General features: G+C 31.6%; 1 protein-coding gene across 24 annotated transcripts; it reads left to right on the top strand.

Annotated features, from left to right (window-relative positions):
* The first annotated feature begins 643 nt into the window (after window positions 1-643).
* LOC130622160 (uncharacterized) lies at window positions 644-16,039 on the top strand. 24 transcript variants are annotated; one of them, XM_057437573.1, is made up of 18 exons: window positions 656-818; window positions 2,726-2,764; window positions 3,089-3,124; window positions 4,573-4,611; window positions 4,937-4,972; window positions 6,210-6,248; window positions 6,572-6,607; window positions 7,845-7,883; window positions 8,207-8,242; window positions 9,479-9,517; window positions 9,841-9,876; window positions 11,113-11,151; window positions 11,475-11,510; window positions 13,330-13,416; window positions 14,357-14,443; window positions 15,045-15,158; window positions 15,676-15,731; window positions 15,816-16,039. In XM_057437573.1, the coding sequence occupies exons 1-17, from the start codon at window positions 761-763 to the stop codon at window positions 15,711-15,713; spliced, it is 834 nt and encodes a 277-aa protein (XP_057293556.1). In that variant the 5' UTR covers window positions 656-760; the 3' UTR covers window positions 15,714-15,731; window positions 15,816-16,039. The 24 variants fall into 24 exon arrangements, with proteins under 24 accessions (XP_057293566.1, XP_057293567.1, XP_057293565.1 ...); XM_057437583.1 differs by lacking the exon at window positions 14,357-14,443 and having other exon boundaries at window positions 644-818; XM_057437584.1 differs by lacking the exon at window positions 13,330-13,416 and having other exon boundaries at window positions 650-818.
* Window positions 16,040-17,121: the final 1,082 nt, after the last annotated feature.

Genomic DNA, 17,121 nt, shown 5'->3' with positions numbered 1-17,121 from the left:
TTTTTATTCTTTACCGTCTATGCTTGGTATTTTAGTTGATTTGAGTTCAGTATGAAAAAAATTGAAAATCGTTAATATGATAATATAAAAACTATAATTTAGTAACTATAATTTAGTACCTTATTATTGTGAAAGTTTGCATCGTTGTAAACTCAAAAAAAGTAAATATACATTTAAAATGATGTGTTTTGGTGTTTTACGTTATAGTGAGGACATTGATCGTGTTTCTCGCCTTTTTTGTACTAATAATGCAATTAAGTTTCCGTGTTTAATGACGCCAGAGATATTGTCATTTTCTTTCATTTCTAATTGCAATGTAAATACACAAAGCCAAACTGTCCGTTTATACCTTTTGCTTGTTTCAAGATCAATAACGTTAGCGGGGGATTAAAAAAAATCCATATGGCATTAGATGGTGGTCTTGGCACAAACGCATCTCATTTCTCATATTACTTCGGCATTTGTTTAAGTTACAGTAGAAAAGAAAACCTTCTTAACTATGAGCCGATGCTTTTGTATTTTTATCCCTGATCAATAGTTCTGTGTGCATATTAATTGATTTAGAAATTGCGAATCCGTGATTAAGTACCATTCACGTCATGTATGCTTGTTAAAAAAATAGCTTATTTCTAAAAATAGATGAACATTTTTCATAATACCCACTGAAAACTCTTCTATAAAAGGTGATGATTTTCCAGTCTGAAAGTCAGTATCATTGTATTGAATCAGAATATCGAGGTCTTGACATAGCGTTGCAGAAATGAAGATAAAAGTAGCAATATTTTTTGCATTTATTTCGATGATATCAGCTTATCAAGGTAAGTGGGCGGTCAAACTTTACTTTTAAAGGACATGTAATTCAATACCAAAAAGACTGTCGTATCACTTTTTTAATAACGAGTAGGAGTCCAGCCAATATACAGTACTACATAACGCTAATAAAACAGTATAAAGTACATTTTAAACGAAATGGTAATGTTTACTCTTAATATAAAAATCTTAAAAACTTTAAAAAGATTAGATAAATTTCAGTTTCCAGTTTTAAGGATAATCTTATCGAAAGTTATATTTATCTGATTATAAGAATTTTAAAGAAATTTAAGGGGTAGTTTCGAGTTATGGCCAATGTCGTCTAATAGACGTCTAATAGATAAATATAAAAACTTAGTAAGTATCCTGGAGTTTCATGGAGCATAATAAAATAACAAGAACAAAATAACTTCAAAAAAATCACTATTCCACGCAACATTCGACGATGTTTGTGTAGGAGTATGTAAACAATTACGTGCGTTACTCACATCGCTTTTGCATCAGAACCAGTTGGTTAATAAAGACTTGTCAGAGTTAATATTATTGTTTGTTAACCGTCTGGATTTCTCAAGCGGGCAATACGGGTTTTTAGGCATACTGATTGGCTTAGCGCTCTTGACGACGGGCTGATATTCTGCAATATTGCCCGTCGTCAAGAAAAATGGTAGCTTAAAATGTAAACAAGCACGAAAAACAAGTTTTAAGAAGCATTAGAAATGATTATATATCTAACTCCTACAATACATCGATAAAAACATTTTCATAGGATAAACACAACAACAATGGCAAGTTTAACAGTTAAAATAACCAGATTCAGCAACTTTCCGTGTGGATGCTTCTTCAACATGGCTAGTTAACTAGCTACATTGTCCATAAAAACGATGCAGATATCCAGTTTTACCAAAAATGCTAAATACAGGGCGACGAAATCATAACAAATACGTCTCCTCTCGTTTTCAGATTAGTTCGTTTAGCTTTGTGGTACCGAGTCGATATAAAGCTCGTTGAAGCCGATGTTTTTCTTGGCTACCTAGCTAGTTAAAAAATTACTTCGATATTCGTTGTAACTATATTTTAGCTCCGCATTCAACTTTACACGTTATTCTGTACGTGTCGTAATGTTTTGTTTACAAAGTTTTATTCTTTAGGTACTTTCGAATTTTAAGTAGAATTTTTTTTTAGACAGGACTGTTTCGAATTTTGATCTCGAGTGTTAACAAAAGTAGTGCTACTGAATTATATTATAAGAACACTAAACTAAAATTTCTTTTTTTTATTTTTATCTAACTTAACGGTTAACAAATACAATATTAACCGATTACCCGTGCTGTACCAAATATATCACCCTCAGTGATTCCACCGACGTTGCAAGCTCGGTCGGCACTTAGACCTCGGGCGATATTTGGCGGTACAGCCCGGGGTAATTGGTTATTATTGTATTAAGATATACAAATTGTCTACAATCACTTTAACACTTTCTTCTTCTTCGACCAATTGTTAAAGAGATTGCCGTAAATTCACGTTTTTGTCAGTTTTGTCTATCTGCTTGATCCGTCGAGCCTTCGATCCTGAGTGGCCAAATTTCATTTTTAAACATTTAAAACTATCAGAATGAATATCTACATCAGAGAAATCAATTTGATTTCTTAGACTCATTCAGATTGTCTATCAATGTATTTTTGGAGCATTAATTTTTTTCGCTCAGTTTTTTTTCTAAGCAAGTCAAGATATAAATTGCTTTGAAATTTATAATCTCAAAAATGGTACATTCCATCTTGAGAAACATTTGTTGCGGCTATACCTGTCTCCTGAAATCAACTAGTTTAAATAGCTTGCCATGATAATGAATACATAGAAATGATGAAATTTTTTGATTGAAAGTTTTCATTGTAACTTTTATGCTTTTTATATTTAGATTCCGCTTTAAAAAGGCGTCAAGGAATCAGGGCACAAGGTAAAAAAAATTGAAAAAAAACACATACTTGTACGCTAATCTCATTGCTTTTCACCAATGCAGAGAAGCGTTATGTACAGTTGTCTCTTATGATATATTTTTTATGATCCAAAAATATGTTAACGTGTTCCTTCAATCTCGTTAATGTCGGAATACTGTTTTTCTTTAAAATTAAAAAAATGCACTGTTCAAAGTGAGAAAAAAATTATTTTCTGTTCCCATAATATTTTTTATTTATGTTAATTTGTACAACTTTGCTTATTTTAGAATGAATAACTACATCTACTTTAGATCAAATAATTTTATTCTTTTGTCGTTTCTTAGATTCATTCCAGGCTAGTCAACTTGAAGATAGCGAAGGTAAAATTAATTTGCTGATCCAAAAACTGATACAATTTTACCGAACTCTTATTTTTTTAAATGCAATTGGAAAAAAATTAAGGTAAAATTTTTCTTTTAAGGTGCCAGTAACCCTTTGTTAGCTGGCCAAATAGCTCAATAAATTTACTCAGTGAAAAAAATCGGCTTCTACGAGCTCCAACTTTTTACAATCTCATTATTTTTCATCAGCTTCTGTTCTTAAATGGTCCTTGGGTTAACCTTGCTAAAACGGTGTGCGGATTTTTTTTGTTCATTCTTATGTTTTTAACAATAGCCTTTTTTAGCCATAAGAACGATGCTGATATCCAGTTTTACTAAAATTACTAAATACAGGGCGACGAAATCATAACAAATACGTCTCCTCTCGTTTTCAGATTACTTCGTGTAGCTTTGTCGTACCGCGTCGATATAAAGCTCGTTGAAGCCGATGTTTTTCTCGGCTACCTAGCTAGTTAAAAAATTACTTCGATATTCGTTGTAACTATATTTTAGCTCCGCATTCAACTTTGCACGTTATTCTGTACGTGTCGAACATCGTAATGTTTTGTTTACAAAGTTTTTAGGTACTTTCGAATTTTAAAGTAGAATTTTTTTTAGACAGGACTGTTTTGAATTTTGATCTCGAGTGTTAACAAAAGTAGTGCTACTTAATTATATTATAAGAACACTAAACTAAAATTTCTTTTTTTTATTTTTATCTAACTTAGACGGTTAACAAATACAATATTAACCGATTACCCGTGCTGTACCAAATATATCACCCTCAGTGATTGCACCGACGTTGCAAGCTCGGTCGGCACTTAGACCTCGGGCAATATTTGGCGGTACAGCCCGGGGTAATTGGTTATTATTGTATTAAGATATACAAATTGTCTACAATCACTTTAACATTTGTGTTACAATTATGAAAAGCTTTGTCTAATACTGAGTTACCCAATAGCATTTCTTAAAATTTATGATTTGATCCGAGATCTTACGGGCAGCCTCTTTCTTCTTCTTCGACCAATTGTTAAAGAGATTGCCGTAAATTCACGTTTTTGTCAGTTTTGTCTATCTGCTTGATCCGTCGAGCCTTCGATTCTGAGTGGCCAAATTTCATTTTTAAACATTTAAAACTATCAGAATGAATATCTACATCAGAGAAATCAATTTGATTTCTTAGATTCATTCAGATTGTCTATCAATGTATTTTTGGAGCATTAATTTTTTTCGCTCAGTTTTTTTGCTAACCAAGTCAAGATATAAATTGCTTTGAAATTTATAATCTCAAAAATGGTACATTCCATCTTGAGAAACATTTGTTGCGACTATACCTGTCTCCTGAAATCAACTAGTTTAAATAGCTTGCCATGATAATGAATACATAGAAATGATGAAATTTTTTGATTGAAAGTTTTCATTGTAACTTTTATGCTTTTTATATTTAGATTCCGCTTTAAAAAGGCGTCAAGGAATCAGGGCACAAGGTAAAAAAAATTGAAAAAAAAACACATACTCGTGCGCTAATCTCATTGCTTTTCACCAATGCAGAGAAGCGTAATGTACAGTTGTCTCTTATGATATATTTTTTATGATCCAAAAATATGTTAACGTGTTCCTTCAATCTCGTTAATGTCGGAATACTGTTTTTCTTTAAAATTAAAAAAATGCACTGTTCAAAGTGAGAAAAAAATTATTTTCTGTTCCCATAATATTTTTTATTTATGTTAATTTGTACAACTTTGCTTATTTTAGAATGAATAACTACATCTACTTTAGATCAAATAATTTTATTCTTTTGTCGTTTCTTAGATTCATTCCAGGCTAGTCAACTTGAAGATAGCGAAGGTAAAATTAATTTGCTGATCCAAAAACTGATACAATTTTACCGAACTCTTATTTTTTTAAATGCAATTGGAAAAAAATTAAGGTAAAATTTTTCTTTTAAGGTGCCAGTAACCCTTTGTTAGCTGACCAAATAGCTCAATAAATTTACTCAGTGAAAAAAATCGGCTTCTACGAGCTCCAACTTTTTACAATCTCATTATTTTTCATCAGCTTCTGTTCTTAAATGGTCCTTGGGTTAACCTTGCTAAAACGGTGTGCGGATTTTTTTTGTTCATTCTTATTTTTTTAACAATAGCCTTTTTTAGCCATAAGAACGATGCTGATATCCAGTTTTACTAAAATTACTAAATACAGGGCGACGAAATCATAACAAATACGTCTCCTCTCGTTTTCAGATTACTTGGTGTAGCTTTGTGGTACCGAGTCGATATAAAGCTCGTTGAAGCCGATGTTTTTCTTGGCTACCTAGCTAGTTAAAAAATTACTTCGATATTCGTTGTGACTATATTTTAGCTCCGCATTCAACTTTACACGTTATTCTGTACGTGTCGAACATCGTAATGTTTTGTTTACAAAGTTTTATTCTTTAGGTACTTTCGAATTTTAAGTAGAATTTTTTTTAGACAGGACTGTTTCGAATTTTGATCTCGAGTGTTAACAAAAGATTAAGATATACAAATTGTCTACAATCACTTTAACATTTGTGTTACAATTATGAAAAGCTTTGTCTAATACTGAGTTACCCAATAGCATTTCTTAAAATTTATGAATCGATCCGAGATCTTACGGGCAGCCTCTTTCTTCTTCTTCGACCAATTGTTAAAGAGATTGCCGTAAATTCACGTTTTTGTCAGTTTTGTCTATCTCCTTGATCCGTCGAGCCTTCGATCCTGAGTGGCCAAATTTCATTTTTAAACATTTAAAACTATCAGAATGAATATCTACATCAGAGAAATCAATTTGATTTCTTAGACTCATTCAGATTGTCTATCAATGTATTTTTGGAGCATTAATTTTTTTCGCTCAGTTTTTTTTCTAAGCAAGTCAAGATATAAATTGCTTTGAAATTTATAATCTCAAAAATGGTACATTCCATCTTGAGAAACATTTGTTGCGGCTATACCTGTCTCCTGAAATCAACTAGTTTAAATAGCTTGCCATGATAATGAATACATAGAAATGATGAATTTTTTTGATTGAAAGTTTTCATTGTAACTTTTATACTTTTTATATTTAGATTCCGCTTTAAAAAGGCGTCAAGGAATCAGGGCACAAGGTAAAAAAAATTGAAAAAAACACATACTCGTACGCTAATCTCATTGCTTTTCACCAATGCAGAGAAGCGTAATGTACAGTTGTCTCTTATGATATATTTTTTATGATCCAAAAATATGTTAACGTGTTCCTTCAATCTCGTTAATGTCGGAATACTGTTTTTCTTTAAAATTAAAAAAATGCACTGTTCAAAGTGAGAAAAAAATTATTTTCTGTTCCCATAATATTTTTTATTTATGTTAATTTGTACAACTTTGCTTATTTTAGAATGAATAACTACATCTACTTTAGATCAAATAATTTTATTCTTTTGTCGTTTCTTAGATTCATTCCAGGCTAGTCAACTTGAAGATAGCGAAGGTAAAATTAATTTGCTGATCCAAAAACTGATACAATTTTACCGAACTCTTATTTTTTTAAATGCAATTGGAAAAAAATTAAGGTAAAATTTTTCTTTTAAGGTGCCAGTAACCCTTTGTTAGCTGACCAAATAGCTCAATAAATTTACTCAGTGAAAAAAATCGGCTTCTACGAGCTCCAACTTTTTACAATCTCATTATTTTTCATCAGCTTCTGTTCTTAAATGGTCCTTGGGTTAACCTTGCTAAAACGGTGTGCGGATTTTTTTTGTTCATTCTTACTTTTTTAACAATAGCCTTTTTTAGCCATAAGAACGATGCTGATATCCAGTTTTACTAAAATTACTAAATACAGGGCGACGAAATCATAACAAATACGTCTCCTCTCGTTTTCAGATTACTTGGTGTAGCTTTGTGGTACCGAGTCGATATAAAGCTCGTTGAAGCCGATGTTTTTCTTGGCTACCTAGCTAGTTAAAAAATTACTTCGATATTCGTTGTAACTATATTTTAGCTCCGCATTCAACTTTACACGTTATTCTGTACGTGTCGAACATCGTAATGTTTTGTTTACAAAGTTTTATTCTTTAGGTACTTTCGAATTTTAAGTAGAATTTTTTTTAGACAGCACTGTTTCGAATTTTGATCTCGAGTGTTAACAAAAGATTAAGATATACAAATTGTCTACAATCACTTTAACATTTGTGTTACAATTATGAAAAGCTTTGTCTAATACTGAGTTACCCAATAGCATTTCTTAAAATTTATGAATCGATCCGAGATCTTACGGGCAGCCTCTTTCTTCTTCTTCGACCAATTGTTAAAGAGATTGCCGTAAATTCACGTTTTTGTCAGTTTTGTCTATCTCCTTGATCCGTCGAGCCTTCGATCCTGAGTGGCCAAATTTCATTTTTAAACATTTAAAACTATCAGAATGAATATCTACATCAGAGAAATCAATTTGATTTCTTAGACTCATTCAGATTGTCTATCAATGTATTTTTGGAGCATTAATTTTTTTCGCTCAGTTTTTTTTCTAAGCAAGTCAAGATATAAATTGCTTTGAAATTTATAATCTCAAAAATGGTACATTCCATCTTGAGAAACATTTGTTGCGGCTATACCTGTCTCCTGAAATCAACTAGTTTAAATAGCTTGCCATGATAATGAATACATAGAAATGATGAAATTTTTTGATTGAAAGTTTTCATTGTAACTTTTATACTTTTTATATTTAGATTCCGCTTTAAAAAGGCGTCAAGGAATCAGGGCACAAGGTAAAAAAAATTGAAAAAAACACATACTCGTACGCTAATCTCATTGCTTTTCACCAATGCAGAGAAGCGTAATGTACAGTTGTCTCTTATGATATATTTTTTATGATCCAAAAATATGTTAACGTGTTCCTTCAATCTCGTTAATGTCGGAATACTGTTTTTCTTTAAAATTAAAAAAATGCACTGTTCAAAGTGAGAAAAAAATTATTTTCTGTTCCCATAATATTTTTTATTTATGTTAATTTGTACAACTTTGCTTATTTTAGAATGAATAACTACATCTACTTTAGATCAAATAATTTTATTCTTTTGTCGTTTCTTAGATTCATTCCAGGCTAGTCAACTTAAAGATAGCGAAGGTAAAATTAATTTGCTGATCCAAAAACTGATACAATTTTACCGAACTCTTATTTTTTTAAATGCAATTGGAAAAAAATTAAGGTAAAATTTTTCTTTTAAGGTGCCAGTAACCCTTTGTTAGCTGACCAAATAGCTCAATAAATTTACTCAGTGAAAAAAATCGGCTTCTACGAGCTCCAACTTTTTACAATCTCATTATTTTTCATCAGCTTCTGTTCTTAAATGGTCCTTGGGTTAACCTTGCTAAAACGGTGTGCGGATTTTTTTTGTTCATTCTTACTTTTTTAACAATAGCCTTTTTTAGCCATAAGAACGATGCTGATATCCAGTTTTACTAAAATTACTAAATACAGGGCGACGAAATCATAACAAATACGTCTCCTCTCGTTTTCAGATTACTTGGTGTAGCTTTGTTGTACCGAGTCGATATAAAGCTCGTTGAAGCCGATGTTTTTCTTGGCTACCTAGCTAGTTAAAAAATTACTTCGATATTCGTTGTAACTATATTTTAGCTCCGCATTCAACTTTACACGTTATTCTGTACGTGTCGAACATCGTAATGTTTTGTTTACAAAGTTTTATTCTTTAGGTACTTTCGAATTTTAAGTAGAATTTTTTTTAGACAGGACTGTTTCGAATTTTGATCTCGAGTGTTAACAAAAGATTAAGATATACAAATTGTCTACAATCACTTTAACATTTGTGTTACAATTATGAAAAGCTTTGTCTAATACTGAGTTACCCAATAGCATTTCTTAAAATTTATGAATCGATCCGAGATCTTACGGGCAGCCTCTTTCTTCTTCTTCGACCAATTGTTAAAGAGATTGCCGTAAATTCACGTTTTTGTCAGTTTTGTCTATCTCCTTGATCCGTCGAGCCTTCGATCCTGAGTGGCCAAATTTCATTTTTAAACATTTAAAACTATCAGAATGAATATCTACATCAGAGAAATCAATTTGATTTCTTAGACTCATTCAGATTGTCTATCAATGTATTTTTGGAGCATTAATTTTTTTCGCTCAGTTTTTTTTCTAAGCAAGTCAAGATATAAATTGCTTTGAAATTTATAATCTCAAAAATGGTACATTCCATCTTGAGAAACATTTGTTGCGGCTATACCTGTCTCCTGAAATCAACTAGTTTAAATAGCTTGCCATGATAATGAATACATAGAAATGATGAAATTTTTTGATTGAAAGTTTCATTGTAACTTTTATACTTTTTATATTTAGATTCCGCTTTAAAAAGGCGTCAAGGAATCAGGGCACAAGGTAAAAAAAATTGAAAAAAACACATACTCGTACGCTAATCTCATTGCTTTTCACCAATGCAGAGAAGCGTAATGTACAGTTGTCTCTTATGATATATTTTTTATGATCCAAAAATATGTTAACGTGTTCCTTCAATCTCGTTAATGTCGGAATACTGTTTTTCTTTAAAATTAAAAAAATGCACTGTTCAAAGTGAGAAAAAAATTATTTTCTGTTCCCATAATATTTTTTATTTATGTTAATTTGTACAACTTTGCTTATTTTAGAATGAATAACTACATCTACTTTAGGTCAAATAATTTTATTCTTTTGTCGTTCTTTAGATTCATTCCAGGCTAGTCAACTTGAAGATAGCGAAGGTAAAATTAATTTGCTGATCCAAAAACTGATACAATTTTACCGAACTCTTATTTTTTTAAATGCAATTGGAAAAAAATTAAGGTAAAATTTTTCTTTTAAGGTGCCAGTAACCCTTTGTTAGCTGACCAAATAGCTCAATAAATTTACTCAGTGAAAAAAATCGGCTTCTACGAGCTCCAACTTTTTACAATCTCATTATTTTTCATCAGCTTCTGTTCTTAAATGGTCCTTGGGTTAACCTTGCTAAAACGGTGTGCGGATTTTTTTTGTTCATTCTTACTTTTTTAACAATAGCCTTTTTTAGCCATAAGAACGATGCTGATATCCAGTTTTACTAAAATTACTAAATACAGGGCGACGAAATCATAACAAATACGTCTCCTCTCGTTTTCAGATTACTTGGTGTAGCTTTGTGGTACCGAGTCGATATAAAGCTCGTTGAAGCCGATGTTTTTCTTGGCTACCTAGCTAGTTAAAAAATTACTTCGATATTCGTTGTAACTATATTTTAGCTCCGCATTCAACTTTACACGTTATTCTGTACGTGTCGAACATCGTAATGTTTTGTTTACAAAGTTTTATTCTTTAGGTACTTTCGAATTTTAAGTAGAATTTTTTTTAGACAGGACTGTTTCGAATTTTGATCTCGAGTGTTAACAAAAGATTAAGATATACAAATTGTCTACAATCACTTTAACATTTGTGTTACAATTATGAAAAGCTTTGTCTAATACTGAGTTACCCAATAGCATTTCTTAAAATTTATGAATCGATCCGAGATCTTACGGGCAGCCTCTTTCTTCTTCTTCGACCAATTGTTAAAGAGATTGCCGTAAATTCACGTTTTTGTCAGTTTTGTCTATCTCCTTGATCCGTCGAGCCTTCGATCCTGAGTGGCCAAATTTCATTTTTAAACATTTAAAACTATCAGAATGAATATCTACATCAGAGAAATCAATTTGATTTCTTAGACTCATTCAGATTGTCTATCAATGTATTTTTGGAGCATTAATTTTTTTCGCTCAGTTTTTTTTCTAAGCAAGTCAAGATATAAATTGCTTTGAAATTTATAATCTCAAAAATGGTACATTCCATCTTGAGAAACATTTGTTGCGGCTATACCTGTCTCCTGAAATCAACTAGTTTAAATAGCTTGCCATGATAATGAATACATAGAAATGATGAAATTTTTTGATTGAAAGTTTCATTGTAACTTTTATACTTTTTATATTTAGATTCCGCTTTAAAAAGGCGTCAAGGAATCAGGGCACAAGGTAAAAAAAATTGAAAAAAACACATACTCGTACGCTAATCTCATTGCTTTTCACCAATGCAGAGAAGCGTAATGTACAGTTGTCTCTTATGATATATTTTTTATGATCCAAAAATATGTTAACGTGTTCCTTCAATCTCGTTAATGTCGGAATACTGTTTTTCTTTAAAATTAAAAAAATGCACTGTTCAAAGTGAGAAAAAAATTATTTTCTGTTCCCATAATATTTTTTATTTATGTTAATTTGTACAACTTTGCTTATTTTAGAATGAATAACTACATCTACTTTAGGTCAAATAATTTTATTCTTTTGTCGTTCTTTAGATTCATTCCAGGCTAGTCAACTTGAAGATAGCGAAGGTAAAATTAATTTGCTGATCCAAAAACTGATACAATTTTACCGAACTCTTATTTTTTTAAATGCAATTGGAAAAAAATTAAGGTAAAATTTTTCTTTTAAGGTGCCAGTAACCCTTTGTTAGCTGACCAAATAGCTCAATAAATTTACTCAGTGTCGTATATATATATTTTAACTTAACACTAAAATTGCTGAGTCAGCAGAAATTTATATTTAAAGATATATCATAAACAAGAAAAAAATCGGCTTCTACGAGCTCCAACTTTTTACAATCTCATTATTTTTCATCAGCTTCTGTTCTTAAATGGTCCTTGGGTTAACCTTGCTAAAACGGTGTGCGGATTTTTTTCGTTCATTCTTATTTTTTTAACAATAGCCTTTTGTTTTTGTTTTTAAAAGCTTCTTTGTTAGCATCCCCTGCTGCATCGAACGCTGTTAAAAGAAAAATATTCCGAACAAAAAGATTTCCGCACATCGTATCATGGCTGCATGGTTCATCAAGCATGTCTGAAAATTTTAAAGTAAAACCAAAATGCTATCGAAAGTTAAAACTCTTGCAGTGTAGCATAATGAAGATCTACATAATGCGCCATTTTTGTTGTTATTAACGTTTCTCTTTAATAATTACGTCATTTCGTTCTGTACAACACTGTTCGCCAGCGGGTAGACTTAAACTATATTCGGCAGAACTAATTAATTATTCATGAATTCTATTTTAAAGAGGAATTGTTAAGGTTGAATATTTTTGGTGAAAGATAATAGTATTTTAGCCATAAAATCGTGACAATTGTGTTATAACAGCAGAAATATATGTATATAGTCTGAAAGTAACCTTTCGTAACAAATTATGTAAAAAAAAATCCTGTTGTTTAAAAGGGTTACTGCCACCTTAATTAAGGCTATGTAGGCACTTTGGTGTCCTTTAGAAGAAATAAAAAAACTCTCTTTTTACCAACTTTTCTTGAAGTGACTTACTGTTTCATTGCATAAAAGAACGACAATATTCTATTGCTCTCCTAACATTTTTCAATTTCTAAGATATTGTTACCTCTCTAATAATAAACAAGGTTTCTCATCTCAAATTGGAAATGTCTGGTCATTAATTAGAGACCAAATATCCATTCTCACATAGTCACCTCTCTAAAAATAAACCTGTAGACCAATCACTATTGCTAGAAAAAATATTGGTTAATATTTTTTTCAATCCATTCAAACAGTGTTATATTTTTGTCGTTTCTGATTTGGATCTTCTTAAACGTTTGCAAATATTTACAACAGTAATGCCCGTTGCTTTGCCAAGCAAATTTAAAGAAAGGATATGTGGCTTAAGGAAACTGTACGCTCCAAATATAAACTAATGGCTTGAATTAGTAAAGAATTTTCTATTTAAATTAGGAGTAAAAGCTGCGTGCAAGAAAATGAAAAAGCGTTAAGCCGCGTGAGATTAAGGCGATAGTGGCAAATTTAAGTTAATTACTATCGCCTGAAAATGTTAAATTGCGTTGGTAGCGTGTCATTTTGTTGCTCACAACATTATTTTGTTACTGGTTCCAATAAAATGTTGTGTTTAACACAAAATCATTATTTTCCAGAAAAAACCCTTGTTACTAAAGAGTTCTTCGTGTTGCTGTTTTCCGCAACAATTCTTTGTCAACATATTTGCATCCAGCCAATCAGATCATTAAACCTAAAACAGAGCAGAATCTAGACTCGTTTCTTTACATTTCCTCGAACTTGATTTTTTGTTCAAAAATCTTTGGCTCATGCAAACAAACGTTATAACTAAAATAACATGTCTGTTGTATAAATTAATTGTTTCAGATTCCGCCCTCCGTGCACGTGATTTCAAAGGTGATCTTCAGGGAAAGGATTACAAAGCTGCTAGTGCAGAAGCAAGAAGGTGGAAAGGTAAATGAATTATACACATTTTATTTTGTGGTAGATAGCATTTGGAATAATCAATTTTTATTTTATCAGACATTTAGTTTATTTTATCGGAAAAAGAAACTGGCAAATGCTTTTAAATAATATTTAAATAACAGCGTTGCTTCAAGAAATTTAGATCTTCCGAATCCTCTGCTTTTATAGCATTTTATCAACGTTCTTCATGTCAAATTGGAAATGTATGGTCATTAATGAGAGACCAAATATCCATTCTCGCATAGTCACCTCTCTAATAATGAACCCGTAGTCTAGTCATTACTATTAGAAAAAGTATTTGGTTAATATTATTTTTAATCCATTCAAACAGTGTTATATTTTTGTCGTTTATGATTTGGATCTTATTTCTCATTTATAACAGTAATGCCTCTCCCTTTGACAAGCAACGGATTTAAAGAAAGGATATGTGGCTTAAAGAAACTGTTGACTCTAAATAAAAGCTAATGGTTTGAAGCAGTAAAGAATTTTTATTTAAATTAGGAGTAAAAGCTGCGTGCAAGAAAAATGAAAAAACGTTAAGGTGCGTGAGATTAAGGCGATAATGACAAATTTAAGTTAATTACTATCGCCTGAAAATGTTAAATTGCATTGGTAGCGTGACATTTTGATGCTCACAACATTACTTTGATACTGGTTCTAATAAAATGTTGCGTTTAACGCAAAATCATTATTTTCAACAAAAAGCCCTTGTTACTAAAGAGTTCTTCGTGTCGCTATTTTCCGCAAAAATTCTTTGTCAACATATTTACATCCAGCCAATCACATCATTAAAATTCAAACAGAGCAGAATCTAGACTCGTTGCTTTACATTCCCTCGAACTTGACTTTTTGTTCAGAAATCTTTGGCTCATACAAACAAAAGTTGTAACTAAAATAAAATGTCTGTTGTATAAATTTATTGTTTCAGATTCCGCCCTCCGTGCACGTGATTACAAAGGTGATCTTCAGGGACATGATTACAAAGCTGCTAGTGCAGAAGCAAGAAGGTGGAAAGGTAAATGAATTATACACATTTTATTTTGTGGTAGATAGCATTTGGAATAATCAATTTTTATTTTATCAGACATTTAGTTTATTTTATCGGAAAAAGAAACTGGCAAATGCTTTTAAATAATATTTAAATAACAGCGTTGCTTCAAGACATTTAGATCTTCCGAATCCTCTGCTTTTATAGCATTTTATCAACGTTCTTCATGTCAAATTGGAAATGTATGGTCATTAATGAGAGACCAAATATCCCTTCTCACATAGTCACCTCTCTAAAAATAAACCTGTAGACCAATCACTATTGCTAGAAAAAATATTGGTTAATATTTTTTTCAATCCATTCAAACAGTGTTATATTTTTGTCGTTTCTGATTTGGATCTTCTGGAGCGTTTGCAAATAGTTTTAACAGCAATGCCTGTCGTTTTGCCAAGCAACAGGTTTAAAGAAAAGATATGTGGCTTAAAGAAATTTTAGACTCTTAATAAAAACTAATGGCCTGAAGTAGTAAAGAATTTTCTATTTAAATTAGGAGTAAAAGCTGCGTGCAAGAAAAATGAAAAAGCGTTAAGCCGTGTGAGATTAATTTTGTATAAATTTATCGTTTTAGATTCAGCCCTTCGGGCACGTCATTACAAACGTGACCTTCAGGGACGTGATTACAAACGTGATCTTCGGATACGTGATTACAAACGTGGTAATGGACAAGCAAGAAAGGGAAGAGGTAAATGGAATTACACGTATTTGATTTTTGTGGCAGATAGAATTTGAACAAATCTATGTCATAACGTTCTGGGACACATAAAGAGACGAAGAATGTTATAGCACAGGAGAAGTCATTAAAACTATCACAAAATCTGTTCTTTAAATAAGCCATTTTAGATTCTCTTTCATGTGTTATTACCACGGGAGAACTGTCTCTAGGTTTTAATTTCGTGGCTACTAAAATCACATTTCTTAACCCATCTGACTTATATTTTTAAAATGCATTTAGAACTGATTTTTTTCCGTACGAGTGTTAAAATTATTTCTAAGGCATAATAATTAGTATAAAGAGAGAATTGACATAAATATGCCTAGGTAAAGGGGGAAAATTATTTAGCTTTCGTGCAAAAATATATTGTTAACTGTGATTAATTTAAAATGTTCTAATAACAATTTCTATATGCTTATTAAGTATAATGAGTCTCATTCACTGAAAAGTCATTGAAAAAAAACCCAATTGGCCCTTAATTTTCTAGCCCTTTACCGCGATGCATCAAAAAGTTTGTCAGAGTGATCTCGGTAACACCTCCAGGTAAAGTTCTTTTAACCCTTCCTTTTAATTATTTTTTTATGCGAAGGTAAATAGTTTCTTAAATTTTAACTTACTTTCTTTCAGGCGCCAAGTAATATAACTCACATTGGTCGCCGAAGAAAAATATTGAATGGAATTGCACGTCTATGTTATTTTTAATATTTATCACGTCATTGCAATGTAGACACTTTAATTTTAATAATTAGCATGTAACGAAAGTCATCACTCCGTAGAATTGTTAGACAGGAGCACACACCGTCTTTTGTATTTTTGCACATGATTTAGCTAAAATAATAACTAACGCAGTACACTTTGTCTTTCTGGAAGATAACCAACAAGATTCCTTGCAAACATGTCGAATGTGTAGGGCGGAAAATTTTTCAAGAAAAACAAACTTCTGTTTTTTTAGTATGACGCTGCTTATGAAGATACGCATTTCGCGCCAAAAAATATTAAGGGATATTGCAAATCGTATTGCGAATTAAACATAGTTTCGTTAAGTCATACCTTGGGGTCAATTTTCGGCCCCTAAAAACAATTTCGTCCTTGTATCGTTTCTACATTAAGAAGAGATATTCTAATAGAATTACTTTACAATAAACCTATTTACATACCCATTTTGACGTAAAGAAAAACGAGGTCGCGGTCCTTTTACAACATGTAAAGTGGTGAACATATTAAACTTCGGTTTAAATAGAAACACAACCTTTTCCCTGTCACCACCCAGTTTATCTGAAACAGTTAGTTACCCGACACGTTCTATTCTGTAGAAAAAGTTGTTGTAAAAATGCATTGCAGCATCTGTTTAAATAAAAACACAAGCTTAGACCTGTCGTTGACCTGCCTTGCTAAAGCAATCCCCCTTCATTTTTATTTATTCTAACATGCAAAACCATACCAAAAAAGTATAGTAAAATAAAAGCTATTTGGACAAAAAAGTTAAAATGTCTGTCATTGTTCCGATCATTCCGTATTCGTTTTTCAGCACTGAAAAACCATAAAAATCGGGCACATTAATTTGACATAACAGAGACGGCAAAAGTTACAAGTTGAGTTTTTTTAAAGGTGTTGTCAAGTACCGTCAAATACCAATACATTAATTAGGTATGCCCAATAAATCTCGTAGTATACTTCCAGGTTGACGCAGAAAGGATATTATGATAATCACAACACATGATTTTTCAAATATATTATGAAAATCGTATTTTTTTGCTATATTTGTAAGGCACGCATCGGAAAGGATCATAGAGGAACATAAAAGACAGATAAATGGCGAAGGGACAGAAGTATTCACGCTCATTGATTTGATGATTAGCTCAGTGTCGCAGTCTGTAATGTCTATGTTATAGTGCAAGTCTTATGAGACCTAACTAACTACAGATAACAGTGA

Source organism: Hydractinia symbiolongicarpus, chromosome 12 (assembly GCF_029227915.1).
Source record: "Hydractinia symbiolongicarpus strain clone_291-10 chromosome 12, HSymV2.1, whole genome shotgun sequence".
NCBI lineage: Eukaryota > Metazoa > Cnidaria > Hydrozoa > Anthoathecata > Hydractiniidae > Hydractinia > Hydractinia symbiolongicarpus.
The sequence above is the reverse complement of the archived record's forward strand: the minus strand, read 5'-3'. Positions and strand labels throughout refer to the sequence as shown.

Coding starts and splice junctions, on each gene's coding strand:
- LOC130622160 (XM_057437573.1), top strand. CDS start 761: ATGAAGATAAAAGTAGCAATATTTTTTGCATTTATTTCGATGATATCA. Junction 8,243..9,478: donor TCAACTTAAAGATAGCGAAG/GTAAAATTAATT, acceptor TTTTATATTTAG/ATTCCGCTTTAAAAAGGCGT. Junction 9,877..11,112: donor TCAACTTGAAGATAGCGAAG/GTAAAATTAATT, acceptor TTTTATATTTAG/ATTCCGCTTTAAAAAGGCGT.